This window comes from Haliaeetus leucocephalus, unplaced genomic scaffold (genome assembly GCF_000737465.1).
Source record: "Haliaeetus leucocephalus isolate CR32 unplaced genomic scaffold, Haliaeetus_leucocephalus-4.0 Scaffold68, whole genome shotgun sequence".
Lineage (NCBI taxonomy): Eukaryota > Metazoa > Chordata > Aves > Accipitriformes > Accipitridae > Haliaeetus > Haliaeetus leucocephalus.
In genome coordinates, this window is record NW_010972504.1 from 3129531 (window position 1) to 3156000 (window position 26470).

At 49.4% G+C, this 26470-nt stretch overlaps 1 protein-coding gene across 1 annotated transcript; it reads right to left on the minus strand.

Annotated features, from left to right (window-relative positions):
- Positions 1–1687: 1687 nt before the first annotated feature.
- CNTN2 (contactin 2 (axonal)) lies at positions 1688–19486 on the minus strand. Its single transcript, XM_010579469.1, has 22 exons — positions 19432–19486; positions 14724–14868; positions 14271–14446; positions 13849–13944; positions 13313–13522; positions 12622–12721; positions 12171–12349; positions 11343–11479; positions 10677–10806; positions 9633–9783; positions 9224–9351; positions 8675–8850; positions 7282–7402; positions 6836–6994; positions 6544–6693; positions 5731–5801; positions 5303–5537; positions 4755–4870; positions 4195–4381; positions 3722–3834; positions 3465–3633; positions 1688–2732 (listed from the first exon to the last, which is right to left on the minus strand). The coding sequence occupies exons 1-22, from the start codon at positions 19484–19486 to the stop codon at positions 2623–2625; spliced, it is 3114 nt and encodes a 1037-aa protein (XP_010577771.1). The 3' UTR covers positions 1688–2622.
- Positions 19487–26470: the final 6984 nt, after the last annotated feature.

Consider the following 26470-nt stretch of genomic DNA (forward strand, 5'->3'; position numbering starts at 1 on the left):
TCTGTGCCTGAAACCAGTACAAACCTCGTGACTGCGGCTAGGCTGTGCACTGAAGCAGCTCCCTCCTACTCAGCGATTCCTCCCGAGGAGTGCAGCAGACTTCTTCAGTATGAGGGATTTCTGTTCTGGTCCCACCCTGCAGAGTTTTGGCTACTCGACAGGATCGGATGTGAGGTGCCTTCAGCATCTGCATCTCCATTCGGTGAACGCTCTTTGGGCATGTCATTTAACCTTGTTGCTTTTGTTTGCTCCTCTCCTGAATTGGGCCCATGCTTCTGCAGGGCTGCATTGGGCATCATTCAGCAGTGGTCTGAAGCTCTGTAGGTCCAGTTAGTTTATGCCTCCTAAATATTGTCATTATGGCTACTGCTAGTTCTGCATATCGATCAGGTAGCTGTTGCCCAAGCCCTAATTTCCTTTGCTTTTGAGCTAACACTGAATTCCTAATTTTCCTTTCACCCCATCTTTTGTGGGAGAAAGGTTGAAGGCCCAGCAAGATGGAGGTGATAACAAAAATGATGAATTAACAACATAAAATATTTTGCCAAATAAAGCTTCCAAACATCAATAAAAATATTTTAAAATCTTCAAGAACATAAATCATACAAAAATATAATTTATATTTAGCTGTTGTCCTTCTGAAGGAAGTGTTTCAGCCTGCTGGAGGGACCAACGGGGTAATTCATGGAGAGCTGCAGAGGGACCTGGAGGAAGCTCAGGACAGGGTCCGGGGCTGAGGGTTCTCTGCCTTTGCTGCCTGCTTCAGTCTGCTATCTGTCAGTGGGAGCTGTTGTCTTCTTTTTTCCACTTTATCCCAGGTGTTATTTGTAATGGAAACAGTGAGGTACCCTTTCTTTTCGCTGCAGCTGTGCTCTAAATGTTTAGACTCTTTCATTAAGTTTATTTTTCTTTGCCTGATTCTTAAAAACATTTATCTTGTTTGCTAAACATATAGGAGCCCTTCTTCCTCAGCCTGGAGCCTTGCTGTTTGCATCGCATGGTGTGAATCTACTGGTGCCTTTACCTTCTTGCTTCCAGAGTAGGCCAGATGCTGAAAAATTTGTGATGGGATGCTATGGATATATACAGTAGGCATAACTTCGGGAGGCCAGGGATTTATGCATGTAATCTCTCAAATGCTCACTAAGGCCTAGGACACGGTAGTTTTAAAATGATTAGCAAGGGCAAGGAATTGGCATCTAGTGTAGAAACTGGATGTCAGTCCCTTGCCATCACACAGTCCTGCAAGTGTAGCCCTTTGTCAGGTAATTCTGGAACTAAGATTGCTAGGTCAGCAGTATTGTCCGCTGGGAAGGAGGAAGGTACAGGCAGGTAAAGGTCCCTAAAAGTGTGCTTGGGATCTAACCAGCAAGCTATGTCAATCAGCTTCTCGTTAACTTTGGTCAATTGCTTTGCCAGGAGACAGATTTTAATGTGCAACATCTATTCCCAACTATTTTAGCTAATGGTACACCTCAACATCGCTGTACTTGTTTGGGGTATCAGCCCTCCCATTTACATTAGCTGTATGAGCCTTGGTCCTGAAAACCAGACTGACTTATTGGTTGGATCTCAATCTTGCAGTCCTGAGTTGAGACTGGTATTTTGGCTGGACAGAACTATTTGTGTAGGGTGATGAATCCGAGTCCAGATTTTCCTTGTTGCTCCAGTGATGGCTTCCTTGAGCCTCCAGTTCTTGGTTAAATTATGTAATATTCCTTTTTCTTCCCCCCTTAAGACCCTCTGTCTATTGAAATTGGATACGTTGACATCTCCGTTATTAGGCAGAACTGCCTCTCCAAATTAGTGGATACTAGAAAAGTATCTCCTTTTTGCTTACCCCTTCTCCTCCCCATACAAAAGGAAAGAGCAAACAGTATAACAAAAACACCCCAAAAGCATGTGGGATATGGATAACATTGAACATTGCACCTCACAGCATAACAGTTGATACAAACAATAGGCTGGGGTTGCAAGTTAACACCAGTGTTGTAAAAAAGCTTTTCACAATCTAAACTCTGTTATCACCCATCTTCAGGATGGGGCAGAGATCAATCTCTCTTGTGGCTTTATCTCCTTGGGCTGGTTGCTGCAGAATTTGGCTCATATTGGGGGGGGGCAGGGGGCACGGAAATCCTGTCCCACAATTCATTAGAGATGGCTGTGACTGGGATTGGTATGGAACATGCTGATCACTGTGAAATCCTCAGTCCCCGTCCTCCCCTTACCCCCCCAAAATTCACTGTACATATTTTAAAAAGTCAAATTTAGCAGTCTGGTTATTTTAGTACATGGCTTCATAAGGCAGAAAACCTACTGGATACAGTGTGTGGGGCAGTTGGCTGTCAGAATTCATGTAGAATTCTTCTTTGTTTTACTCGTTTCTTTAAAAAAATTTTAATTGGTTAAAGACCCATGTCTTGTATGAAAGCTTATATTCTTCCAAAACAACAAAAAAAAAGAAGCTGTTTCTTTCTTCCTCCCTTAAAACAATGTTGTCAAATCCTTTCTCTGTAGTGCTGCTGTGGTACAAACTTGAAGTTGCAGCAGCCAAGTATTAAGTAGTTCCCCACTGGCTTGGGAGGAAGCGTGTCCGGGAGTCCTCTGCTGCGCTAGCCATCGTCAGAGCTCCAGGTAGCTGATCAGGGCCACCATTACTAGAGAGTTAGTTGTAATAATGACAGCATGTGGCACTGGCCTCATCACAGAGTCTTCCACCATCATACTTGTCCCTGAAAGAAAGGGAATGGGGAAGGAGCAACTGTCTAGTTGCACGGACACAACTGGATGTCTTAAGGAAACAGTTGGGAGGGTTGGCAAAATGTTAGTCCTGGGGTTCTGTGTGCTCGTATTGTGATTGTCACTGATGAACCTCCCAGGAACACTTGTATTTGAAACAAGAATTTGGAGGTGGGCCCCGAGTACTTACCCCCTGAATCAAGAGAACCTGCTGGAGTTGGGGTCGGGGCCCCACAAGCAGAGTCAGGATTTCACTCTTAGTGAATGTAAGTTGGGCTTGCGTGGGGCCTCGAGGGCTTTAGCTGCAAATAATAAAGCTGGGTTCAGACTAGACTGAAAGTTGCTCAGAATCTGGGGAGAGGTTGGCTGATGGAGGGCTGGAGAGGAATGCTTCACTTCGTTTAAGTGAACAGCACAAGGGAGTCAAAGACCAGTTCCACAGTCTCAGCCTAAAACACTGGGGTAGGACATTCCCCCGTGTTCCTGGAAGGGCGAGTGGGATTTTAAAACATAATAGCATTTATTGTTGTTATGCTGTGCTGTAGCCCGGTAGTGGAGGAGGTGTGACTAAGTCATTACTTATCAAAGAACAGTGGTAGCGAATGACATGCAAGTAATGCTGCAGATTAACTCCTCTCTCTGAGCTCATTTTCCAGTGGTCTGTGAAGCACCCTGTAAATGAGTGTTTGTGCATGGAGTGTGTATAGGCAGAGGAGTATACGTACCACTATTTCGGAGGATGTGAACTTCTGCTGGGATTCCATCTCCCCCAGGGCCTGTCACTCTGATCTGTACAAAGGCGTGAGTGAAGTCTTCAGGTACAGGGATGTCAATCCGGCTCTTGCTGGCCAGGTATAGTGTGGGAGCAGAGTGGGAATCCTGCCTGTAGAGCATCTGTTGGAAGAGGCAAGTTTGAGTTTACGTTCACTGTGATTTCCTTAGGGTCACCTGTAAGAGAAGGCCAGCTACATGCTGCCTGTACCTTGTACCCTGTAACTGCAGATTCATCTGCCTTTGCCACCACTGGGTCCCACTTGATGCTGACTGTAGACCCAGAAAAAGTCCAGGAGATGTTGCCAGGTGGCCTCTTTGGTGCTAAGAGATGCAAAACAAGACAGAGATTCAGTAAGTCATGGACCGATGAGAAGGTTGTGCTGGTTACAACTGTTTCCTGAGACTCTACAACTAGTCGACAGTGAGGGCACCACTGTGGTTGGTTTAAAGGGAAGTATCCCAGCAAACATTACTCTGAGCACAGAGCTCAGATAAATGATACGCAGACCACAAGGCTGATCTGAGGAAATTCAGGGAACTGTTTTATGGACTACTTAAAATGGCGTTAGAGCACCAAGATAAAAAAGCTAATCAGTTAGCTGATCATTGGGAGTCCTCGGGAGGAAGCAGCAGCCCCAGGGAGTACAATGTTCAAAGCAGAGGTGGTCAGGGCTCACTCACGCGGTTTTGTTGTCGTGACATTGGTAGAGGGACTGGGAGGGCCGGTTCCAGCCCGATTGTAAGCTCTGACTGACACGTGGTATTTCGTGTTGGGGTTTAGGCCAGTTACATGAGCCGATGTGACCAGCCCCGCTGTTCTCACTCTGTCAGCTGCCTCCTCTTTATCACCATCCTTCCAGTACCGGATCTGAATAGAAAAGGATATGATGGGTTTAGTAAGAATAGAGGCATCTGCAAATACTAGACTCAGTCCATCCACAGCCGGTGCTGGAGACCCTTTGGTATTTGTTTCTGTGTATTTTGCTTAGTATGTGCCTGGGAATAAGGTTACAGCCTGTGTGGAAAGGCAAGCAGAAAAAGAAAGGGTGTTTCTCTCTTACTCATCTCTCTTCTGAGCAGTAGTACTGGCCCCATTAGAGCCTCGTGCTGTCCATTAATTATCCTTCATCTGTGGAAACAAAATGCTGTTTCCTTTCACCTCACTTAGTCTGGGGGAATCTTCTTTGCTGGACTCTCCAATCTCAATTTCAGTGTCTCTCATTCCCATGGCAGGCTCGTACCTCATAGCCCAAAAGCACTCCAGTCATGTCTCCCTGCTCAACGGGCTCCCAGGACACATCCATTTCTGAGGACAGAACAGCCTTGGCCATAACTCTGAAAGGAGCCAATTTCGGTTCTGAAAAACACAACAAAAGGGAATAAAATCCTTTTCCTAGCATAATCACCATACTGAAACGAAGGGCTCTCCTGCAGCACCATTACTGTGCAGCCAGACAGCTGGTATTATGTGTACGGAGCAAAACAAGGGGAAGGGATTTAGGGACTTAGTAGGACAAGCAGGGCCACAGCTGTGTGCTGTGAGGATCTGTGTCTGCTCTAAAGCTCGGGGTGTACAGTCATGGCTGGGCTTAGGGAAATATCTATCTGTGTATTTGAAGTAGAAGATAAATGTTATGCTGAAATCACTGTCAGCTGTTCTTTGAATAGAAGAAACCTCTCCTATCATTATGCTCCCAGACTGACACAGCTCTGCAAGGAGCTGATTGAGGACACGTTGGTTGGTTGGACAAAACATTGTGAATTCAGAGTCTCTGCAGTCCCTCTTTACCTTCTTCTGCAGAGTACACGATGGCAGTGAGGCTCTCTGGTCCCTCTCCTTTCCTGTTGTATGCTTTGATCTTCACTTCGAAGGGGGTGTAGGGACTGATGCTCTCATTGCGGTAGACATAGTGCAGCGATTCTGCGTGTGGCACCCTTGCTGTCAACCATTCCTGGGTGCCTTTCTTGCGAAATGACAAGATGTAGCCAAAGCCATCTCCGTTCTGATAGTCCCGCAGTGTCGGCTGTGAGGGGGGGTGGAAAGAGAGAAGAGCCTTGGTCCGTTCAAATGAGCAAGACTTTGGACTAAGCACAGTGTTTGGCTCAACCACATATCAAAATTGTAATTGCAGCACTGATTTCCGAAAAGAAATGGCATGTGCTCCTCCCCTTGGCCCTCTCCCAGCATCCACGGCTGGTGCCGTGCTGCTGACTTACTGTCCAGTTGATGATCAGCTCGTTGGGAGCCCCTCCGCCTCCGCTGAGCCCAGATGGTGCCACAGTAGGTGCTGTCGGGTCCCCAAACAAAAGCAGACAGCACAGGTTGGGTTAAGGAAACAATAGTGATGAAAATGAGCACAGACACCGCGCGGTCTGGGAGTAGCCAGGCTTTGACAGCTTGTATGAAAGTGCTTGTCTCTATGTTTTCAGCTGTGTTTCAGATTTTTGTGAAAATTGGGTCTAGAATACTGGCTAGTACCTGACGAGCTTATTTGGAGGCAGCATGTCTCTGAGGGGACAAGAATCAAGCTCAAAAGCAGGGATATGGAGGAGAGTTTTTAGTAGAAAGGAGTTAATATGCATTTGGTATGTTGAGAGCAGTTCTGGTCTTATTACATCCCTTCTGCTTGCACGTTCAAGCAGCAGAAGATAGAATGAACATTCACAGCCATTTGCTGGGAAATTTACCTTGTCTTTGCAGAGTTGTGCTCTCTGATATAATAGGTCTCTTTCCCCTTTCTAAGCCTTACTGCCCAGAAGGTACAGGATTTGAAGCTAGAATTTATAATGGTTTAATATACTGTATCTAATGCTGGTGAAGTTGGCTGCCAGCTCTAGTACTGCTTTGTCTTTGACGTGTAAATGGGCAAAAAGGCAGAAGATTTTGTGATGGCATCACCTCTAGAAGCACTCAAGGAGATGACTAATTGTTTGGGACCAAGGCATGCTGCAATCCAGCCTTCCCCCTCCAGCATGTAGGAGCAGGTACCTGTGATTCCCCTTTCTACCTCTGAGTGTATCTGCACATACCTGCTTCTTTGGTACGGATTTTGCTGGAGGGTAAACTCGGCTCTCCAACTCCAAGAATGTTACTCGCTAAGACCCGAAACTCATAATCCATCCAAGGAATGAGGTTCACCACCTGGGCTGTCTCTGCATTGCCTTCAATATTTACAGGATCTATATAATCCAATAACATGAGAGAAGAACAAATAGAGCGAGTGGCAGCTGGTGTACGAGCACAGAGCAAGAACTTGTCAGTGAGCTGGTGCCCTGCAGCCAGCACGGGCCATGCCACCGCCGCTGCCCTCAAGACACTTACTGGTACGCATTTGCTTCCATTTGCTGGAGAGGAGGGTCCGCGCCTCGATGATATACCTGGCAATAGGGCTGTGGTTATCAAAGCCACGGCTCCAGCTCAGCTGGACGGTGGTGTCACTGATGTCTCTCACCACCACGCCCCCGGGGGGGCCTGGAGGTCCTGGGATGACGAGAGACAGACGGACATATTACTAAGATGAAAGATTTGGAGGCTTACTGCTCTTGATATTGTGTAAGTCATAAATTAAAATCAGGCCTTTCTTCTCTGGAAGCTAGGAAGCCCCACCTCCAATTTTGGCCTCCAGAAAAGCTCATAAGCCTATCCCATCCAGTTCAAATATTAGATGGTGAGGTGGTAGCAAGGGAAGAGCGAGCTGATCCCTTGCAAGGATTGTGCTGTTACTTCGGGCTTGTAAGGAGCAGGGGACCTTATGACAGAGAAATTACCTCTGACAGTCAGTGTGGCTGACTCTGAAGCACTGTCCACAACTGTCTGGGCTGTACATGTGTACCGCCCCGAGTGCTTTAGCTGGGTATTGAAGATGCTGAGGTCCCCAATAGCTTCCTTCTGTGTGGGGAAGAGAAAAGACAGTGGGGAGAGCATTAGAACATGCCTGATCACAGTCCAGCATTCAACATTGGATTGGGTTTGCGTGGCAAGGTTTTGGTAGCGGGAGGGCTACAGGGGTGGCTTCTGTGAGAAGCTGCTAGAAGCTTCCCCCATGTCCAACAGAACCAGTGCCAATCGGCTCCAAGACAGACCCGCTGCTGGCCAAGGCCGAGCCCATCAGTGGCAGTGGTAGTGCCTCTGCAATAATGTATGTAAGAAGGGGAAAAAAAAAACCTGCGCAGCTGCAGCTGGAGAAGGGAGTGAGAACATGTAAGAGGAACAACCCTGCAAACACCAAGGTCAGTACAGAAGGAAGGGGAGATGCTCCAGGCACTGGAGCAGAGATTCCCCTGCAGCCCATGGGGAAGACCATGGTGAGGCAGGCTGTCCCCCTGCAGCCCATGGAGGCCCACAGTGGAGCAGATCTCCACCTGCAGCCCGGGGAGGACCCCACACTAGAGCAGGGGGATGCCCGAAGGAGGCTGTGACCGACCCCGTGGGAAGCCCGTGCTGGAGCAGGCTCCTGGCAGAACCTGTGGCCCCATGGAGAGAGCAGCCCACGCTGGAGCAGGTTTGCTGGCAGGACTTGTGACCCCGTGGAGGGCCCACGCTGGAGCAGTCTGTGCCTGAAGGACTGCAGCCCGGGGAAGGGACCCACACTGGAGCAGTTCATGAAGAACTGCAGCCTGTGGGAAGGACTCACTTTGGAGAAGTTTGTGGAGAACTGTCTCCTGTGGGAGGGACCCCATGCTGGAGCAGGGGAGGAGTCCTCTCAGGAGGAAGGAGCGGCAGAGACAACGTGTGATGAACTGACCCCAACCCCCATTCTCTGTCCCCCTGTGCCGCTCAGGGGGAAGAGGTAGAGAACTTGGGTGTAAAGTTGAGTCCAGGAAGAAGGGAGGGGTGGAGGAAAGGTGTTTTTAAGATTTGGTTTCATTTCTCATTGCCCTACTCTGATTTGATTGTTAATAAATTAAACTAATTTCCCCAAGTCCAGTCTGTTTTGCCGGTGACAGTAACGGGTGAGCGATCTATCCCTGTCCTTATCTTGACCCATAAGCCTTTCATTATGTTTTCTCTCCCCTGTCCAGTTGAGGAGGGGGAGTGACAGAGCAGCTTTGGTGGGCACCTGGTGTACAGCCAGGTAAACCCACCACAAACATGCAAACAAAGAGGCTGGTATTAGTTTTCTGTCCTTTTTGATGGTACATAATTGCCCTTTCTACTCACCACACTGGCTCGCCGGTAGTGCCCCTCAGACTTGTCAAAGTCAATGGGGAAATCATCTAGTGACCAGGTGAAGGTTAGGTCCATAGTTGGATCGTGGGATGCGTGACATTGTAGAGTAAGGTTTTCACCTACATTGATATCAGCACTAGATGGTGCCAATGTGATTTTGGTGGCATCTGCAGAGAAAGAGCAGGGAGGGCTGTTAGTTGCAAATGTCCATGTACCAGATATATATGAATGCTGCAGAGCATCCAAACCAACTAACACTTTCCAACTTGTCATCCTTCTCTAACAGCTGTAGTTTTACAGGAGGAAGATGAGGGATTGCAGTGGTTAGAAAATGGAAATGCTTTTCTCAAGGACCAGTTGTTGGTAGGTATGATTTGGTGGGTCAGGCAGAAGGTTTGCTGCTCCACAGGCTGAAATGTCTTTGATTCCCTGAATATAGCATTGACTTTGGGGAGTATAAGGAGAGGAGAAATATCACATCATGGCATTCTTAGTTGTTTCTTGCTCAATTGACCCCTAAATCAAGGCAAACATCTCTACCTCGAACAGAGAGGATTCCGGTACTGTTGGCTTTGCCCATGAAATTCTCAGCAAAGCAGGTATACTTTCCCTCATCAGATTTGCTGATATTCTGGAGGATCAAGGTGCCATCTGTGGTAATAGTCACCCTGGAAAGGAAGAAGAACCATACAAGAGGAAGGTTAAAATGTCTGTTCACTCTGTATACCTGACAATTTCCAGCACTTGCTGATTTTAGAGAAATTGGTGATAAAGACAGGACTGCAAAATATTATGTAGGCGTTTTCTATAGAAGAAACTAGAGGAATAACAAAGTGCTTATGTTCAGGGATGTAGCAGCACCCTTGGGTCATCAAGTCCAATCTCCTGGCAAGAAAAAAATGTGATTTTAGCTGTGGTTTCTAGGTAGAAGCTGACTCTGTGCTGCTACCTGCTACTGTTGATCAGAAGTTCAGTCCCTTTGGTCCAGAGCACAGTGGCTTTTGGTGCTGCTCTTGGTTGGCATGGAATGATGACCTTCCCACTTCGGGCTGCAGGTATCAGTCGCTTCACTGGGTTTAGTCTAAAATCTGGTGCTAAGGCTACAGGGGAAAAAAAGAGGATTAAGGAATGATTAGAAAACCCTGCTATGTGAGCATTTTCACTGCCATGTAACTAGGTATTGATTTGTTGTTAGATGACTCGGTAACAGAAGCATGGCAATATCTGGTGAGCAAGATGGAGTGATTCCTCTGCTGCTGGGTGGTGTCTAACACCTGCCAAGGCAGGTGTTACGTGACACACTTGTCATACGTAGCAATGGGATATGACCCTAACAAGTGCAAGGTCTTTGAGAGACACAAGAACAGCTGCTTTTGAAAATGTAGAGGATATTCTTTTCAATATCCTGACCAAAGTCACCAATGCAGGCATCCAGATTGCCTAAAACTCCTCCTGGAATTGCAGAGGTAGAATTAGATTTTATCTGTTGCCCTCGTGCATTGCAATGTGTTAACGTTGAATAGTTGAATAGTTGCTTAGGGCCTTTAATTTCTCTCTGGCATCTACTGACCACAAGGAGATAAGCTTTTAGACTAATGTGGAACAAGTTTGGCATCAGTCCAATTCCAGTCACCATCCATCAAAGCAGGCGGAATGGATACTGAGCTTTTTTCTTTGACCTCTGTCCTCCAAAAAAGAGGAAGGCTGTGTAGTGGAAGAGAGCTTGTAGTGCTGCTGCTGTGTCTCCTGTACACTTTCTGTAGCTAAACAGATGTCCTTGTTCTCTTACAGCATTACTGAATTTACACAAGGTTTAAATTTTAAAGGGTTGTAGAGTGTCTTGTTGAACCAGCAACTATATTTCAATGGTGAGTGAAGCAGTTTTTGTCTGCTCTTATCTTACTCTGAGATTGCAAGCATAGGATGTTAGGAAGAGATCTAAAATGCTTCAGTGTCCCATTGAAACCCAGAGCACTGGGAAATGAGAAATTACCTTGCACTGTTAATTCAGCACTTGCATATACTGTGCCATGCTTGTTCTCAGCCACACACTGATACATGCCAGAGTCCTCCAGGACTAGCTTGGAAAATCTCAGCTCTCCACCGCTCACTTCGATGCGGTTCTGTGCAAACAAGAGGATGAACCCATTAGATGAGAAAAACAAAAATGGAACTCAAGCCTTATGTGTTCAGGGTTGAGTTTCATTACAGACTCTTATGCCAGTTTGAAGCCAGCCTGGTTTTCCATGGGAGAAAACGCAGGACATTTTTTTCCATCTGTCCAGTCACTACCCCACATCACTGTGCTCTGTTTGCTGAGACTTCTGAGTGCCTGAGCCGCAACGTGCAGGTCATACAGAGACAGGTACAAGGTGCTATTTATCCGCCTTGATAACTGGCTATGAGGTCCTGTAGTTGCATGAAGCAATGGCTGGGATGGCAGTGACGGGAGAAGGAACTTGCTGTCGATAAGGACTGTGGCATTGCTTTGCAGCCTCATGGGGGCACATGGAATAGGGATGCGGGGTGATAAAACGGGGTTGAGATGCATTTGCAGCGAGGCAGTAGAGGGTCTAAGTCTGGAGTAGCAGGTTCAGTACTGCAAATTCTGGTGTGCACTGGCTGAGCTGCTCTCGCTGTCAGACCTGCACGGTGGTACCTGGGAGGTCAGCGGCTGCCCATCCCGAAGCCATCGGACTGCGGGCCTGGGTTTGCCAGCAGCCGCGCAGCTCCAGCGCAGGTCGGACCCAATGTCGGCTTCTGTGTCTGTGATCACCTTCAGCCACTCCGGCTGAGCTGCAAAGGAGCAAGAGAGGTGGCAGAGCCAAGAAGATCAGATGAGAGGTTTGTTGTGCCAGGCAGGCAGAAGGATGCTCATTGTGTCATCTCTGCTGGCAGATTTATTTATCGCAGCGTGTTTCACCATAGTAACAGCCTTCGCCTTTTGTGCAGCGATGCAAGCCTGAGTCCTCTATGGGTCTGGCTGCAGCTGTGCATGTGGACTGCACAAAATTATGGCAGAATCCAGATCTGAGGAAGAACGTTATGGTTTCTCTTCTTAAGACTAAATGCAGTCATTCCTGAACTTCAGAAAAGACTGGATTCAGACTAAGTTAAGTTTTGTAACTTGACTAGATCTGATTAATAGCTCCAAGCTTTATCCCTTGTGTAAGTACCCCAGGCTTGGAGAATATCTTGGTTGAGAGCCAAGTTTGATTTTTACCGCTATGCTTCCTTCCCTGGTTACCTCATTTTTGCTAGAATTTCTTTAGAGCAAGTTAGGAGCTGTCTACTTGCCATAGCCTAAATGTATCCACTGAGGAAAGGTATCAGTGATCACTGCAGGTCTTTGTTAGGGCTTTGCAATAGATTTAATTAGGGCTGATATGAGGCAGGATCAGAAGTGGTGGGTTTAGTCCCAAAGGCTCAGTCCATTGCCTGGGGCATCTTGCTCTGCTCTGGAAAGGCATGTGATTAAATGTGTTACCTTGAATGATGATGCGGCCCTGGTAGGTGTCTCTCCCTTTGATGTTTTCAGCCTCACACTCATAAGTGCCTTCATCCTCAAAGCCAACATCCTGGATCTGCAAGAGGGGCTCGCTGCCGATCCACTTGGAGGAGGACTGCGAGCCATCCAGCTTCCTCCACTTTATTCGAGGAACGGGGCTATGTAAGAGTAAATCTGGTGAAGGCCAGCTCTTGGGTACCCTGTGCTGCATTACAACGTAGTGTAACTCAATCCCCACTTAGCCACCCAGGTCCCATCCCAGCTGGGCCTTGGCCAGCAGGACAGATGGCTTTAGCCAGTTCCTCCCTCTTCCTATTACCCCTCCATCTCTGGTCTACAGTAGACCCGTTGAAGAGTGGGGTTGTGAAAGTTGCAGGTTCTGCGATACCCTCCCCATCCTGAGCCTGAGCGATACGGATACTGCACTCACTTTCCAAAGGCAAAACACTCCAAAGTCACCATCTGCCCAGCCAGAGCGTAGGTGTCTGCAGGAAACCTGGCTTTTATGCTGGGTGCATACTGCCTGGCATCTGTTAAAAGGAAAGCACTGTTGAGGAGTTCTGGATGAGTTTAAAATGGCACACGTGAGGTCTTAAAGGGCAGAGGTACCTGCAAGGTTACCCTACTTTCCAAAAGCTTTGTGCGTTTGGATAAGGCAACAGAGGCTAAGTTTCATTTTCTTTTTAAACCGGCTCTTACTAAAGTCTCTAAAAATCTCTACAGCATCTCAGGACTATTTCTCCTTAATTTCCTACCTGCTTAACAACCTTTGCCCTGCCCAAGAAGTATCTTTAGCTGCACCTCTGCAAGATCACCAGACGCACAGGAGAGTAGTTTCAGGGGTATGTGAGCCTGCACAGGCTGCACCTTGTGCCATGTCTCTCCTACAAACAGAGAAACCCCGCTGAGGGGTTTGTAGCTGCACAAGCAGCGAAGCCTGGAGAGAGGGCTGCTTCCCCCAGGTTCCAGCCAATTAATATTTTTGTAAGCTCTTAAGCTCCCCTGAGAGGCTGGTGGGTGATTGGTGCCCTGCTGGTATCCTGTGGAGGCTGAGTGCTTTGTGATGGCTTGTTAGTTTCGCATTTTGCCCAGTCCCCTTATGATAATCCAAGAGCACTGACCCTCTGCAGCAAGGCTGAGCCGGGAGAACTTGCTGAAAACACTCTTGGTGATGAAGTCGATGTGGCTGGTGGCAAAGCATGAATAGTTCCCCAGGTCAGAAGCCTCTGTCTTGGCAATGTAAAGGTTTCCTGTGGTCTGAGAGACGAAACGCCTTCCATCGGCTGGGATGAAATTGGGAAACTCATTCAGGAGCCATCGATAGGATAAGCCTGTGAGGAAAAGAAAAAGGAACAAACTGCACAAGTTGCCTGTGTCCTCTCAGGTGGGACTAAACCCAGCAGGCTGTCTCCTAGACCAGTCTAAGCTGAAGTTGGTCCTTGGATGGTACTTGTTTTTTCCATGTGCTAAGTCCTACCTCTGTTTTGTTGCTTTACAGAGTCTGAATTAGAAACAAATTTGCTTCCCTAAAATTCCCAAAGAAAAGCAAGGGGTGATTCACTTGTCTGGGAATCCCTTGCTCTGTTGCATCTCACCACCTGGCACCAGCAGTGCTGCTAATCCCTGCTAGTGGCGATGCTGAAATGCAAACCCTTACCTGGGTAATGGGGAGGAGGGCTGCAGGTGAACATCACTCCCCAGCCTTCTGTAATCTTCACGGGGTCTCGCTCTTCTGCGGAGAATTCCTGCAAAACTAAACATGCAAAGTGAAACCTGTCCATGGATGAAAAAAACAGCTGGAGGAATTACTGTATTTTATCTCTCCCTCCACAGGCTGGTCTTTTCAGCGGTTGTACAGAGGGAGATCCAAAAATATTACTGACTTTCTCTGTAGTGCATCAAATTTCTACTGCACCTCCATGTTAATGGAAAGCACCAGGAGCTTTCTCCAAGTGATGATGTTGGGTACCATGCATAGGAGAACTTCTCTCCAACCTTTATTAATGCGAGCAGGGGGGCTCAGTTTACCCCCAGCATAACTGTGGCTGCATTTCATTTACCTTGTGGAGGCAAACTTACAGCCAAAGCGGAGGGAGGCTTCCCTGCTGACCACCGTGCCCCTGGAATTAGATGCCACGCATTGGTAGGAGCCAGCATCCTTGGCTTTCACTGGGTTGCTTATCACTAGGTCACCTGCAACCAGCCTGTAACGGGAATCTGGGTCCATCTTTATCTCTGTGCCATTCATCTTCCACCTGTCAAGAGCAAGTGTAAAGAGTGAGAGGGGTAAATACTCACTGTAACACTCGTGGTGCCTCATAGGAGGCTGTGCTTGCTTCTTTTTCCAGCTGTGGTGTGTTGGGATTTGAGTTAGATTTAGATCTGGTCTGTGACCTGGGAGGGATGGCACATCATGTGTGGACGAGGAAGCTGATTCCCATGTTAGTGATTTTCTTTATGTGAAGAGAAAGCAAAATTTTTGATGGTTGTGTCCCAGTCCTTGGTACAGAGAGAGAGAGCAGGCGAGCTCACCTATAGGTCGCAGGAGGACTGGCCCTTGCGCGGCAAGCCAGCGTGACCTTCTCTTCTGTTGAGCCTTCAGGGAAGAGGGTGTGGACAGGCTGCTCTTCAAACACTGGCCCGTAGTTCCTTGTGCTACTCTGTGCTCGGCACCAAACTGCAAGAGAGGGAAAACCTGCTCAGCTCAATTTAGCTTTTTCTAAAAATTCTCATTTTTAGTTTTGTAGGGTGTCCCTGGCAGCGTCAGAACTGCATCTAGAATAAAAGAAGGAGCAACGTGAAAATCACAACCCATCTGTCACCACAGCCCAGCCCCAGCCATGGCTTTGGGCACGCTAGTGCATTTCCCACTGAGCATCTCACACCATCTCTGCTGTGCCAGAGGGACCAGACGTGCTTAAAGAAGTGCAGAGAAGGAGTACTGATACACGCCTCTTGGAAAGCCATGCACAGGTGAGACTGGAGCTGGGAACTCCTGGATGCCCTCTTTGTCCCTGGCAGTGAGGACGTGCTGCTTTCCTCCTCCGTCTGTACAAACTTCGGCTGGTTGGTTCCAACTAAGTCCTCTCCAGAACAACGGAGGAGAGAGGAGAACCTGGATCTTCGCAGCTCTGCCACTGCCTCCCTGCACATGCCTGGCTTCCCTCCATCCCTGCGTCTGCAACATCATCAGCTCTTGATGACTCAAACCTGCTGCTTGCTGGTGTGCAAACCAATGCTGCAGGTATCAGTTCTGCTATTCAACTAATGGAATGAGCTCGAAGCTTCCTTTGTAGTGTTCCGATACGGGTTTGATTCTGATCTTGCTGTCATGAGTATGGCACAGGCACAAGAGGAACCGTAAGAACCTGCCTGCCTTTTCCTATGCTATCTGGGCCACCCTTTGGCGTGCTGATGATGTTTCACTGGAAAGTGCCAGCTGTCTGCAGTGAGTGACTCTGTGTCTCAGATAAATGGCAAATGCTAGCAGATGCCCTTCCATGCAGGCTTTATGGAAATGGCAGTGCAAATAAGTAAGAGCAAAGCAGAAGCTGCCTGGAAATCTCTTAACTGCAGAAGTGGCTAGTGGGATAACGATCTCCAGCAAGTCTGTTCTCTCCCTGGCACCCTGAGAAATGTCCCTTAGCAGGGATGGAGCCACCTCAAGGCAGCGTGCTCCCAGCACAGTCCCCCTCTGCCTCTGCAGTGATAAGCTTGGAGATGCTTAGCTAGCCCCAGGATCCTTCCATGCTTTGTAATTGAATTAATAACTGTCTTAAAACTGCCATGCCAACCAGCAATCTGTTTCCTTCCCTACAGTACACAGCATGGTCACTAGTTAAATTAAGTGACTCCAGTAAGTGTGATGTTTTATGCAAGAGTAACTTCCAGCAGGGAATAGCCAGCTCAGCTCTCCTGGGCTCGGGAGAAGCAGTCCTTTACCTGTAGCTCCCGGGGTTCGTCTCATGTTCCGGCTGCTCTTGCATGAGGAGATGAGGGTGAGACGGGAGAGGGGCTCCACTAATTGGCTCAGTGGGTTCGGAGCAGCTGTCGGCTGCTCCTTGTGTCCGAGCAGCAGCCAATTACCTGGGCCCTCGGCTCCGGCAGTAGGGATGTGCTGCATGCGGGCAGGAGCCTGATGGTGTCACACAGGGGAGAGGGACTGTAAGCCTGTGTCTTATACTTTGGAATAAGAGAAAAGCAGCATTTTGAGGGTTGTATTCCCTCCGAATCATTGTAAGTGCCATTTTCCTTCTAGAATAGTTATATTCACATGGGAGAAGCTTGTGTAAGCTGGAAATCTTTTCTCAGTTGGGTCAGCAAAGGCTATGCTGAGGAACAATCAGCTGGAAATAACTGCTGACCAGTAGGTAAAATAATCATGAGACTTAATGGAGAATTAATAAGAAAGTAGCGTATTAATTGTGTTCTGATAGATGGTAGCAAATGGATTAAGGTTTAACAGCTTTACATTTTGAGATTAATAGGTAGCATATGGTAAATAATTTCTATTTATTTAACAAATAAAATATATACTATTAACACTCACATGCATGCCTTTTCGCATGGGATGCTCTTTCCCAATCAAGCCAAATTACGCTAATCATCCCTTCTGATTCACCCGGAGTCTGCACCCCGTTGCTATCTGCTGCTGTCCCTTATTCTCTGCCAAGGTTATGGACTACAACTGTCAGCCATTGATTTTCTCAAATGTAATCAATGCCAGAAGTTCGGATGAGTTTTTATCTACAGTTCCAAGGTGTCTGGTTGATGTTGGGGGTGAAATGCCTGGATCTCACTCATTAAGCAAAACAACAGTTAGATTAAAGTAATAATTAAACAGTTACAACATCGGGGTATGGTTAGAACTAAGAATTGAGAGCAAAGCAGAGTGGTAAATCTCAATACCTCTGAGACTGATCGTCTGGGTACTTCTGTCACCCCAGAACTCTCATTTTTAATGTTACCAAAGCAGGTACCTTCCTTGGGCTCTGTCATTTGGATAGCAGGGAGAAGACAAACACAAAATGAAGGTCTTCAAGCCTGCAGGCCAAATGTGCAAGAAGCAGAGTGACCCACTCAGAATTGGGCATGCCTTATGCAGCCCTACTTTCTGTGTTAAAATCCAGCTAGGAGAGCAGAAATTATGATAAAAATGCTGCTACGCCTCTCTAGAACAACATTCATTATTAGGAAAAATAAATATTAACACCAAAATAAATAGGAATAGATGAAACTGGAACATCTGAAAATTAAGATTTGGAAAAACAGCTGTAGAAATACTTGAAGATTTCACATAGTGCTCCAAGAGTGACTTGTGCTACTGTTTGGGAGAGAAAAATACTGTATTATGAAATACACCACCAAGGACATAGCAGTCTTTGTGTGTATAAAAAAATTCCCAAACTTGATACCAGATATTGCTGGAACAGACAAAACTCAAACCTTATCTCCTTTGCCACTTCCGTGAGCAGGGAGGTGACTGCCAGCGTCTCCCTTGTGCAGTGGTGCTGGCCCATTTCTGGCAGGGCGGTTTTGCATTATTACTAGTATTTGGAATATGCTGAAAGTCAGACCTGGAAAGCCCAGGTGTCCAGGAGGCAGAACACGTTCCCTTTGTGCTGAGCCCCACACTAGCTTTGGAGACCGGGAAATTATAAATGTCTCGGTTGAATGTTTTCCAAGAGGTATTCCAGTTTTTGAGGACATCAGCAGCAATCCTTTTATTGAGCACAGGCAGCATAGCTGTAGCTCTGGAGCACTGACCACGGCCTGAAGCCTTGGCTCGTGAGGGAGCTGAGCAATTAATTGGTTTTATAGGAAATCTGAACACACACATGTGCACAAAATCAAAGTGGTTATTTTTAAAGAGCAGCTCTCTGAGGAACAGAGGGTTATTTTTAACGAGAAGCTTTCTGAGGAACAAAGGGACAGTGCTTTGGCTAGCCTTAGATTTCAAGATTTTTTCATGGCTTTTACCGAATGAAGAAAGGCCAGAGAGATTTTTAGACTTTTCTGACAGCCTTGTTCATTAGAGAGTTGTCTCTGTGCACTTCATAGGCTTTAAACCTTTATGTATTGCTGGGAAGTCATCCTTTCAGTGATACAGCCGAGGGAGGGTTGACATTGCCAACCCAGCTTCCCAGGGCTGTAGCTGACAGCCGAGACATGGAGGCTTTGGGTCTTCACCCACTCTAGAGTGTTTCCTTGAGCCTCATCTATAGCTGGCATTTTTTTGTCCTTGGTCCCTTGCTCATGTTCCCACTGAGGATTTCTCCCTGTCCCAGCTGGCTCCTGAGATCCATTGCATCATCAGCCAAAGGTCAGGGGAAAATAACCCTCATAGGCTTTACAGTGAGTCATTTTTTGCGGGCTCAGCTTGGATGGGGAGCAAGTTGCATGAACTCAGCTGGTTAATGGGAGAGCCCAGCTCCATCTTGCTGCCTCTACCAGATTTGGGTCAGACCAATTTCCAAACAGGCTAATTGCCTCCCAATCTAGGGCATCCACCCCTCCCTCTGCCTCCTCGGGGATCCAGAGAACATTCAAAGGTAATTAGATATTTATAAGGACAGGCGAGCAGTCTCTGCCTGGGATGATGAATTAGCTTGAAGACATTATCTAATTCTCGGTTGTCTGAAATGAAATGTCTCCCTGCTGAAAAGGGACCTTCAGAGTGCAGCCTGAGACTCCCTGAGATCCAGAAATGGTCCCCGATGAATGGGGGATCTTTGCAGTCAGGGTATGGCCAAAAAGGCTTCCCTAGAAAAACCAGGAGGCGAAGTGGCTTTGCCATGAGCGGGTCCTGCTGGCGGGAGGAAATTCCTCTTTGTGCCAAGGCCGGGACAAGCCTGGGCAGCACGGGCTACAGAGGGGCACTGATCCTGCCAAGGCTTTGCCTGAGGATCTACATCTTCTGCATATCACTTAAATTTGAATTTATAAGGGGGGAGGCTTGTGTGTCAACAGTTCCTGTCCTCTTTCTTGAGTGGTACAAGGGAATTTGTACAAGACAACTTTCTTGAGTGGTACAAGACACATCCCCTGGCTGCATCAACCACCCAGGAGAATTGGGCTTCAGCATCGCTGCAGCCGCAGAACATGCAGAGGTGCGTCCCAGGTGAGCAACGCAACATATGCGTTGTCTACCCTGGGCGATGTCCCGCTTGGCACCTCCGACATCCCCTCTCGGCTGTCCCACAGAAACCTCCAGGCTGGAGAGGCGAGGGGCTGCTCTTACCCAGAAAAGTGACGACAGCCAAGGATGTGCGGACAAATCCAGCGGCACCTCCCATCCTGCGCCTCCGGCTGGGTTATGGTCTCCGCGGCTGAGCCTCTACGGGCGAGCGGGGACAGCAGCCCTGCCAGAGACAGAGAGAGAGAAGTTATCTGCAGCATTCCCGTGGCTCTGCTTGAGGGTCCAGCGTCCAGCTGCACGTCCCCGCTGGCCACGAGCCCGGGGTGAGAGTCACTTGGGAGCAAACATCCAGCTGCTCGGTGAGGAACACACAGGGGTTTGAAGGAGCTTTTTCTTTCTGACATGGCAGATCTGGTTGGGAAATTGTTCCTTCTCCCTTACTATCTGCTATTTTTCCTCCCTCCTCCAAAAAGAGTGCTTCCTTCCTAGCATTTTTTATTAAAAAACGCAAAGCCAGAAGCACACAGGATATTGGTGGGGGGGAGGAGGCAGAAATAATTTGTTCTTGTTATTTTGTGAAAAAGGCATCTTTCATTGAAACTCTTCAGGCTGGGAGTGACTGCCTTTGGGTGCCATGCCGGCCCTGAGTCTGTTGTTCTGGAGAGGTTGGGGTGACCCAGCTCATCACTGTGCAGTGCACCCCAGCTTGCAGAGCATCCGTGCAGTGGGGAAAGCGAGCGGCACAAGGCGGCTGCACAGGGCTGGGTCATTTCCTGCTTTTCTTCTAAGCTAAATGCATTTGAATGGTTAATCAAGAGATAACAGAGCGCCAAGGCATCTCCTGATGCCGTAAGACACATTAGTAGGTGGAGCAGTGATTTCCAGTCCCCTCTGCAGACTCCTGACTTCCAAGATCTCAAAAATAAACCCAAACAAAACACCGAGCTGTTTGTGCAGACCCTGGTCCCTGTGCTCTCCTGGCTAAACCCACCACGGGACCAGCTTCAGCACACGCACCTCTGTCCTTGTAACTCCGGCAGGGATGTTGGGCTGGGTTTTTTTTCCCTCTTTGTTAACAAATGCTTTTGAAATCATGCATCGAGGAACCCTGCCGCCTGGCAGAGCCTCGAGTTCCCCGGTGCTCTCCCAAACGCACACCCCAGTGAGCTGCTGCTGAAGGCACTGCCAAGAGCCGGGCTGCTCGTGGGCTGCGAGTGCTGCTTATCCCTCTGCTCCAGCTGGTGCCGCTTCCACTCCTCTCCCTGCCCATCTGTCTACCCGAGCAGGCAGTACTGCTCCTAAGCTCCTCCGAGCAGGGATTAGCTTTCTGTCCCATGGGATGCAGCCCCCTGTGCATTGCTGCTTTAAAAAACCCAGTGTCCCGCTCATTAAGAGCAGCCCTTGAAATGCACCTGAGCAAACAGTGATAGTCCCGTGTTTGCTTCACGTCCTGCCTCCGGAGACCCTGGCTGGGGGGAAAAGCCACCTGGCCTCTTTGTGTCCTCACCCAAAAGAGAAGATTTTGCTACCAACACTTGGAAGGGAGGAGACCTCATCCCAAATCCTCCACAATTCTTATCTTGCTTGGGTTGGAGGGCTGGATTCCAGCCTCCTGGTCCAGCGCTGAGAGCAGAGCCCAGCCTGCCTGCCCTTAGCTAGCTCATGCTTCGGTTAAACATTTTTTATATGGCAGGCCTCTAAATGAGGCTGGTGCTTAATTGTACTGCGCGGCCGGGGAAGGAGGGACCCCTGCCATAAAGAAATGATGGCGTGCAGTGGGAGAGGGCCGAGCTGTGCTACAGACAGGCTATTCGGGGACAAAGCGGAGAAGGGCGTGAGACTCATTGACATGAAAGCTGCTCCACGCAGTTTGTTCCAGCAGCCCTGAAGTGAGTCAGTCACATGAAATCACTTGATGTCAACGAGAATCATGCCCCAAATGGTGTCCTGAACCCACGGCCTTTCAGCTAACACTGCCTCTTTGTTCCCCTGCCTTCACCCTCTGCCTGCTTCTCTCTCATGTGTCTTGCGCTCACGTCGTAAGCACTTTGGGACAAGGACCAGCTTTTAGCTCGATCTGTTTTGCAGGCAGCCCTGCGATGTGGGCTTGCAGGCAATGCCAGCACTGCACTAATTAATAAGTTGACTTTTCCAGGTCTCTGCAGTATGGTTTCTTCACCAGCGTGATCCAATGCCCAGGGTTTGTGAAAGGCAGCGAGCGTCGAAGCTGTTCCTACACCCAGCGGCAGCAAATTAAAGTGAGAGAGTCTTGCTCCATCGCTGCCAGCCCTGTTTTCTGAGGCTGAGAGTCCTCTGCCTGTGCCTTGGGAGCTGCCCGCGAAGGCAGCTCTCTTCTATTCGTTTTTCCTCTCACTTTTAAAACAAATAGGAAAGTGTGTGGGAAAGTTGGATTTTGTTACTTTTAATAAAGAGCAGGCAGCGTGAGGAGGTTGGGGAGTGCGGTCTTGGCTGTCCTTCCTTCTGGGACGCTGGAGGCTCTGCCACTTTTCTGGTTTTATCAGCACTTCCCGCTTTCTGCTGTATGAAATGGAGATGTTGCATTGGAGTGAGAGCAAATTGCATCCTGCCTCTCCTGGGTGCTTTTGCCTAAACCAGCAGTGGTCCCAAGGGCTGAGCTGCGATCTGGTCAGGAGGGAGAGGAGGGTGAGCTGCAATGCCCTTCTGTGGGAATACTTCTACCAGCATCCCCCTTCGGCTTCCTTCCCTGCGGCCAGGCAAAGCTGGTATCTTGTAAAAATTAAGGTGATTTGAATTATTTAATTAGTTTTCAATTCATTATTTATGTTGTAAACTATGGCTTTGATCCCCAGTTCTGCTGCTGGCTGCGGCTCTGCAGCTTCCCTCTTTCTGTCCCGACCCTCCCCATCTGCTCTGATCCCAAATGCTCACATCATTTTCTCTTCTCACTTCCTTGTGTCCATCCCTCCATTTCTCCAGAATCCCCCTCACACACACAGACGTGTATTTGGTCCTGAAACACTCAGGGCCCTTTCCAAAGGCGAGACGTGCTGTGCTGGTGTTCTGCAGGCTGAGGTGGGGCACGGGGATGCTCTTGCCGAGGAGGCATGGGGAGATGCTGCTGGTTCGCTCTTTTGAATCCAGCCTCAGCCCAGCCTGTGCTTTAACTACTTTGTAAAAAATTAGGAACGTGACAGACAGGGAGAGCTCCAGGTACGGTCCACATCAAACGAACACGTAAGAGAGTAACAGTAATTTCTACAAGTGCTGATGCTGTATTCGTTCGCAGTTAGAGACTGGATGAAGTAATCTTCTCAGATGCTGTTTTGTGTGTTCCTGATTGTTTTATTGCCTAAGTGACGTGATCAAATTGTGCCCGAGGCCCTGACGCTGCGAGAGCACACCTGGGGCTGCGCTGGCACCCTGGAGGCATCTTAAAGCCATGACCCTGAGCCATGGACCCTGCATCTGACTCTCAACTTCTCCAAAGTGTGGGTGTGTGCTTTGCATCTGATATTTAGACCTGCTCTCCATCTTTAATTAAAGAGGGCCCATGGGGACCTGTTCTTTCCCCTCTTCATAGGATATTTTGACAGTCACTCGAGAGCCTTCTGTTGTACTGAAAGGGGATCTGTCATCCTTGCTAATGGAAGCTGTCATTAATACTTCCAGCAGCAAGGGAGGCATGGGCACACTCAAAAACACGCGCATTAGCCCTTTCCTCTGGAGCCCCTGGGACCTGGGAGTGATCCATTATCGTGGAGGCAGAGTTAAAGAGCTACAGAGAGATTTTGAGTCCTCCTGAGCCCCTGGGAGAGGAGATGCTGCCTGGTCCAGCACCCAGAGCTCCAGTTCTGACTGTGGAGCAGCATCCTTTGGAGGAGGCAACTCCAGCAGGACTCTGGGCGTGGGAGGGCCAGAAATGGCTTTTGGTAGGAGATGGGCTTTAACAAGAGATGACATGGCCAGCACAGGCAAAGTGCTATCTGTTACTGGGATAAATGAGTGTAATGCAATCTCCTGTGGTTAGGTGATGAGATGAGCATTTGTGTGTAAGTGGGGCAGCTCCTTCTGCAGCAGCATTCCGCAGGGAAGGATTGCTCCTGAGGGTGGGTGATGCAGGAATTTGTCCTGTGCTGTGAGTGTCCCTTTTACTAAGGATCATCGCTAAGGCTGGAAAGGGCACACTTTTGATCTTTGCTGGATTTTGGCTTGCAAACCCTTTCAAGGTTAGGTACCATCTCCAGAACAGCATGTTTCAATGAACTGCAAATGGTTTTATTGTAATGTATCTGTCCCCTTGTAAAACTGCCTGTGCTCAGGAGAGGTTGATTTAGATGCAAACTTTGGATTCAGCCTTTCCTGAGCTTTTTTGGGTTCACATCTGTTGGTGGCTCCAGGACCTGTAGCAGCTGCTGCTGCTGCAGAAATCTTGGGCCACCCAAACCCTATCCTAAGCACTGAAGTCTCCCAAGGTCCAAATGAGGACCAAAAGTACCTTCAGAGGGATTCAGAGACTTGTGGTGGAGTTCAGCCCTCCCTAGGCTCATCGGTCATCCCATAAGAGACTCCAAACCCTGTCTGCAGTCACTAAGGGAACGTTGCTCCCTGGTGCAGGTCAGGACCTGATGTAGAGGAGTGCTGCGGGCACCGCTCGCTCGCTTTGATACCTGTCCCCAGCTCCAGCAGAGATGTGTCCCAGACACACTTCCAGCAATAGCTGGCCAGTCCTGTGTGCCCTCTCTCCTGCCGAGGTGGGTTTGGATTACTCTTGGCGTGTTAGAAAAGTCCCAAAGGCTCTGCCTCTGCACAGGTCTTCTCTGCTGTGCAAGCTGATGGAGAGCAGCGGCGTGAGCTGCCCTCCATGGGGAGGCTCCTGGCCATCAGCTAGCTACACCTTGCTGTCCCCATCCCACCCTGTCACCCTCGCGCAGGGCAGAGGGACTGTGCAACGGGCACCTTCGCCTGCCCTGGGCTCGGTGCTCCCTGTCTGCACCCCGACATCGCTCTGAGGAGCTGGGCAGTGGGACAGGAGGGGACAGAGCGGGGACTTGGAGGAGGAGAGCTTTCCCCCCGGCTGTGCTTGCACAGGAGGAGCTGAGGCTGGTGCAGAAGGCTCGGAGCCCCCAGCCCGAGGCTGCGGGAGCAGATGGTGCTCACAGCCCGGCCTCCTTCCCCGCCAGCAGCTCCCTGCCGGGCCGTGGCGATGCCACCCGCAGCCAAGGCTGGAGCTGGGGCTTTGCTGTCCGGATGCATTTGTTATTGCCTGATGGGCTGAGGCGTTAGCACAAAGAGGGGGGACGTGTTCTGCACACCGCAGTGCCCGGCACGGCACGTCCTGCCTGCGGGAGGGCTTTGCTGCGGTGCTGGGTGAAGGGGGCACCTGTGGACGGGGAGCTCGTGCCCAGGTGGGCTGGATTAAAGCAGGTGTTTTCAGTCTGTCTGTCTGTCTGCCTGGCCTGCCTGCCCTTGCTGCTGCTGCTTTTGCACCTGGGCCATGCAGGCAGCAGAAGTGCAGTGCCGTGGCTGGGATGGTCAGCGGCTCAGCTCGGGGACAAGGGAGATGGGGAGACGGTCCGTGGCAGAGGGTGTGAGCCCTGGGACAGGAGCAGAGCCACCAAGCAGGGAGCAAGGGGCTTTCCCAGGCCAGGCTGACCCCGAGCCCCCAGAGCCGGTGCCTCTGCCCTGGCCCCAGGTGTGAGCAATTACAACCAGCCCTCATTAGTATAATTGCAGGCAGGGCTGGGCTCTGCCCTCCCACTTCAGTGCAGAGACCAGAGAGTGTGATGGAGAGAGATAAGAGGAGAAAGAAGAGAGGCGAAGGTTTAATTTGGGAGTGTTTAAGCACCTAGAGGAGGAGGGTGGGCAGCTGCAGCATGGCAGGACCCTGTCAGGAGGAGGTTGTTGCAGGGGTTTACGCTTTAGTGTGGCTGGGAAAGGCACCCTGAGCTCCCTCGGAGCTGGTATGGCTGGGTGCTGGCACTGTGCATTTGCTCTGGTTCTCTGTGTGGTCCGTAGTCCTGACTGGTTTGTGCTGCTGTGTTGCAAGCTTGGTGACTGCTGCCAGTTTGGGGTGCCCTGCCCCGGCTGTGCTGTGGTCTTAATCCCCAGTATGGCCTTTTCAGCCCTGTCCCTTCCCTAGCAAGAGCTTCCAGCATCCTGCCTGCCCCTGGGAGCTGTTGGCTGAAATATATTGTACTTGTAGAAATGAAGTCAAGCAGCAAAATACCAGTCCAGGGATAGCATACCATGCAAACTTGCTTTGCTTGCTGCTAGAAAAAAAAGTCGCGTTTGCCGGGGCACCTCCAAAACTCAGGGGTGGGATTTTATTTGGGCTGGGGTTTGCTTTGGATCTGGCTTTGGTCCTGTTGCTTTCCACTGAATGGGCTCGGTGCTGTGGTCCTGCCTTGCGGGGCTGGGCAGGAATGCTGCAGGTCTCCTCGCAGTGCACTGCAAACGAATTTACATCTGGAGCAATTCTGAATCACCATATCCATGGAAACTAATGTGCTTCTCCTTTTGACACAGAGCATCCAGAGCGATGCCATTCCCGCTCCCTGTGCAGAGCAGGCCTCGTAGGGCCAGGGCCCACGGTGTGTGCATGGGCCCTAATTAATTTTGTCGGAGAAAGCATCAGGCTGTAGGATTTGGTGTGTGAAATGGGTGGAGGGGCAGAGCCTCGTGTGTAGAAGGGTGCCTAAACCACCCGGGGCTGCGCGGTCTGTGGGGCTGAACCCGCTGGCTGGCACGTGTATGTCTCGACACGTGGGGTACCCACGCGTGGGCTTGTCCATGCACAGGTACATGTGCACAGGATAAAGCGACACTGGTGCATGGTCAGTAGTGACTCCAGGGCTGCTGGGTGTATTTAATACCCCGGTGCATTGGTGTGCAGGAGGCTGTGCGCTGCCTGCCTGGAGGAGGAAAGGCTCTGGGCATCCCTTTCCCAGGGCTGAGAAACCAGCTGGGACAGATCCTCTTGCCCTGCCCCAGCTCTTTGGCTGTGCTGCTGTGTCTTATTGATCACTGATTAATTGAATCGTAATGGAACTGGCTTGATAAGGATCAATAGTTGATCAGTGGTTCCTGTGCTTTCCTCCTGAGGTGGGTAAAGGCAGGGGAGCGGCTCAGAGTGGCAGGGGGGGGTCGAGAGAGAGAGGGG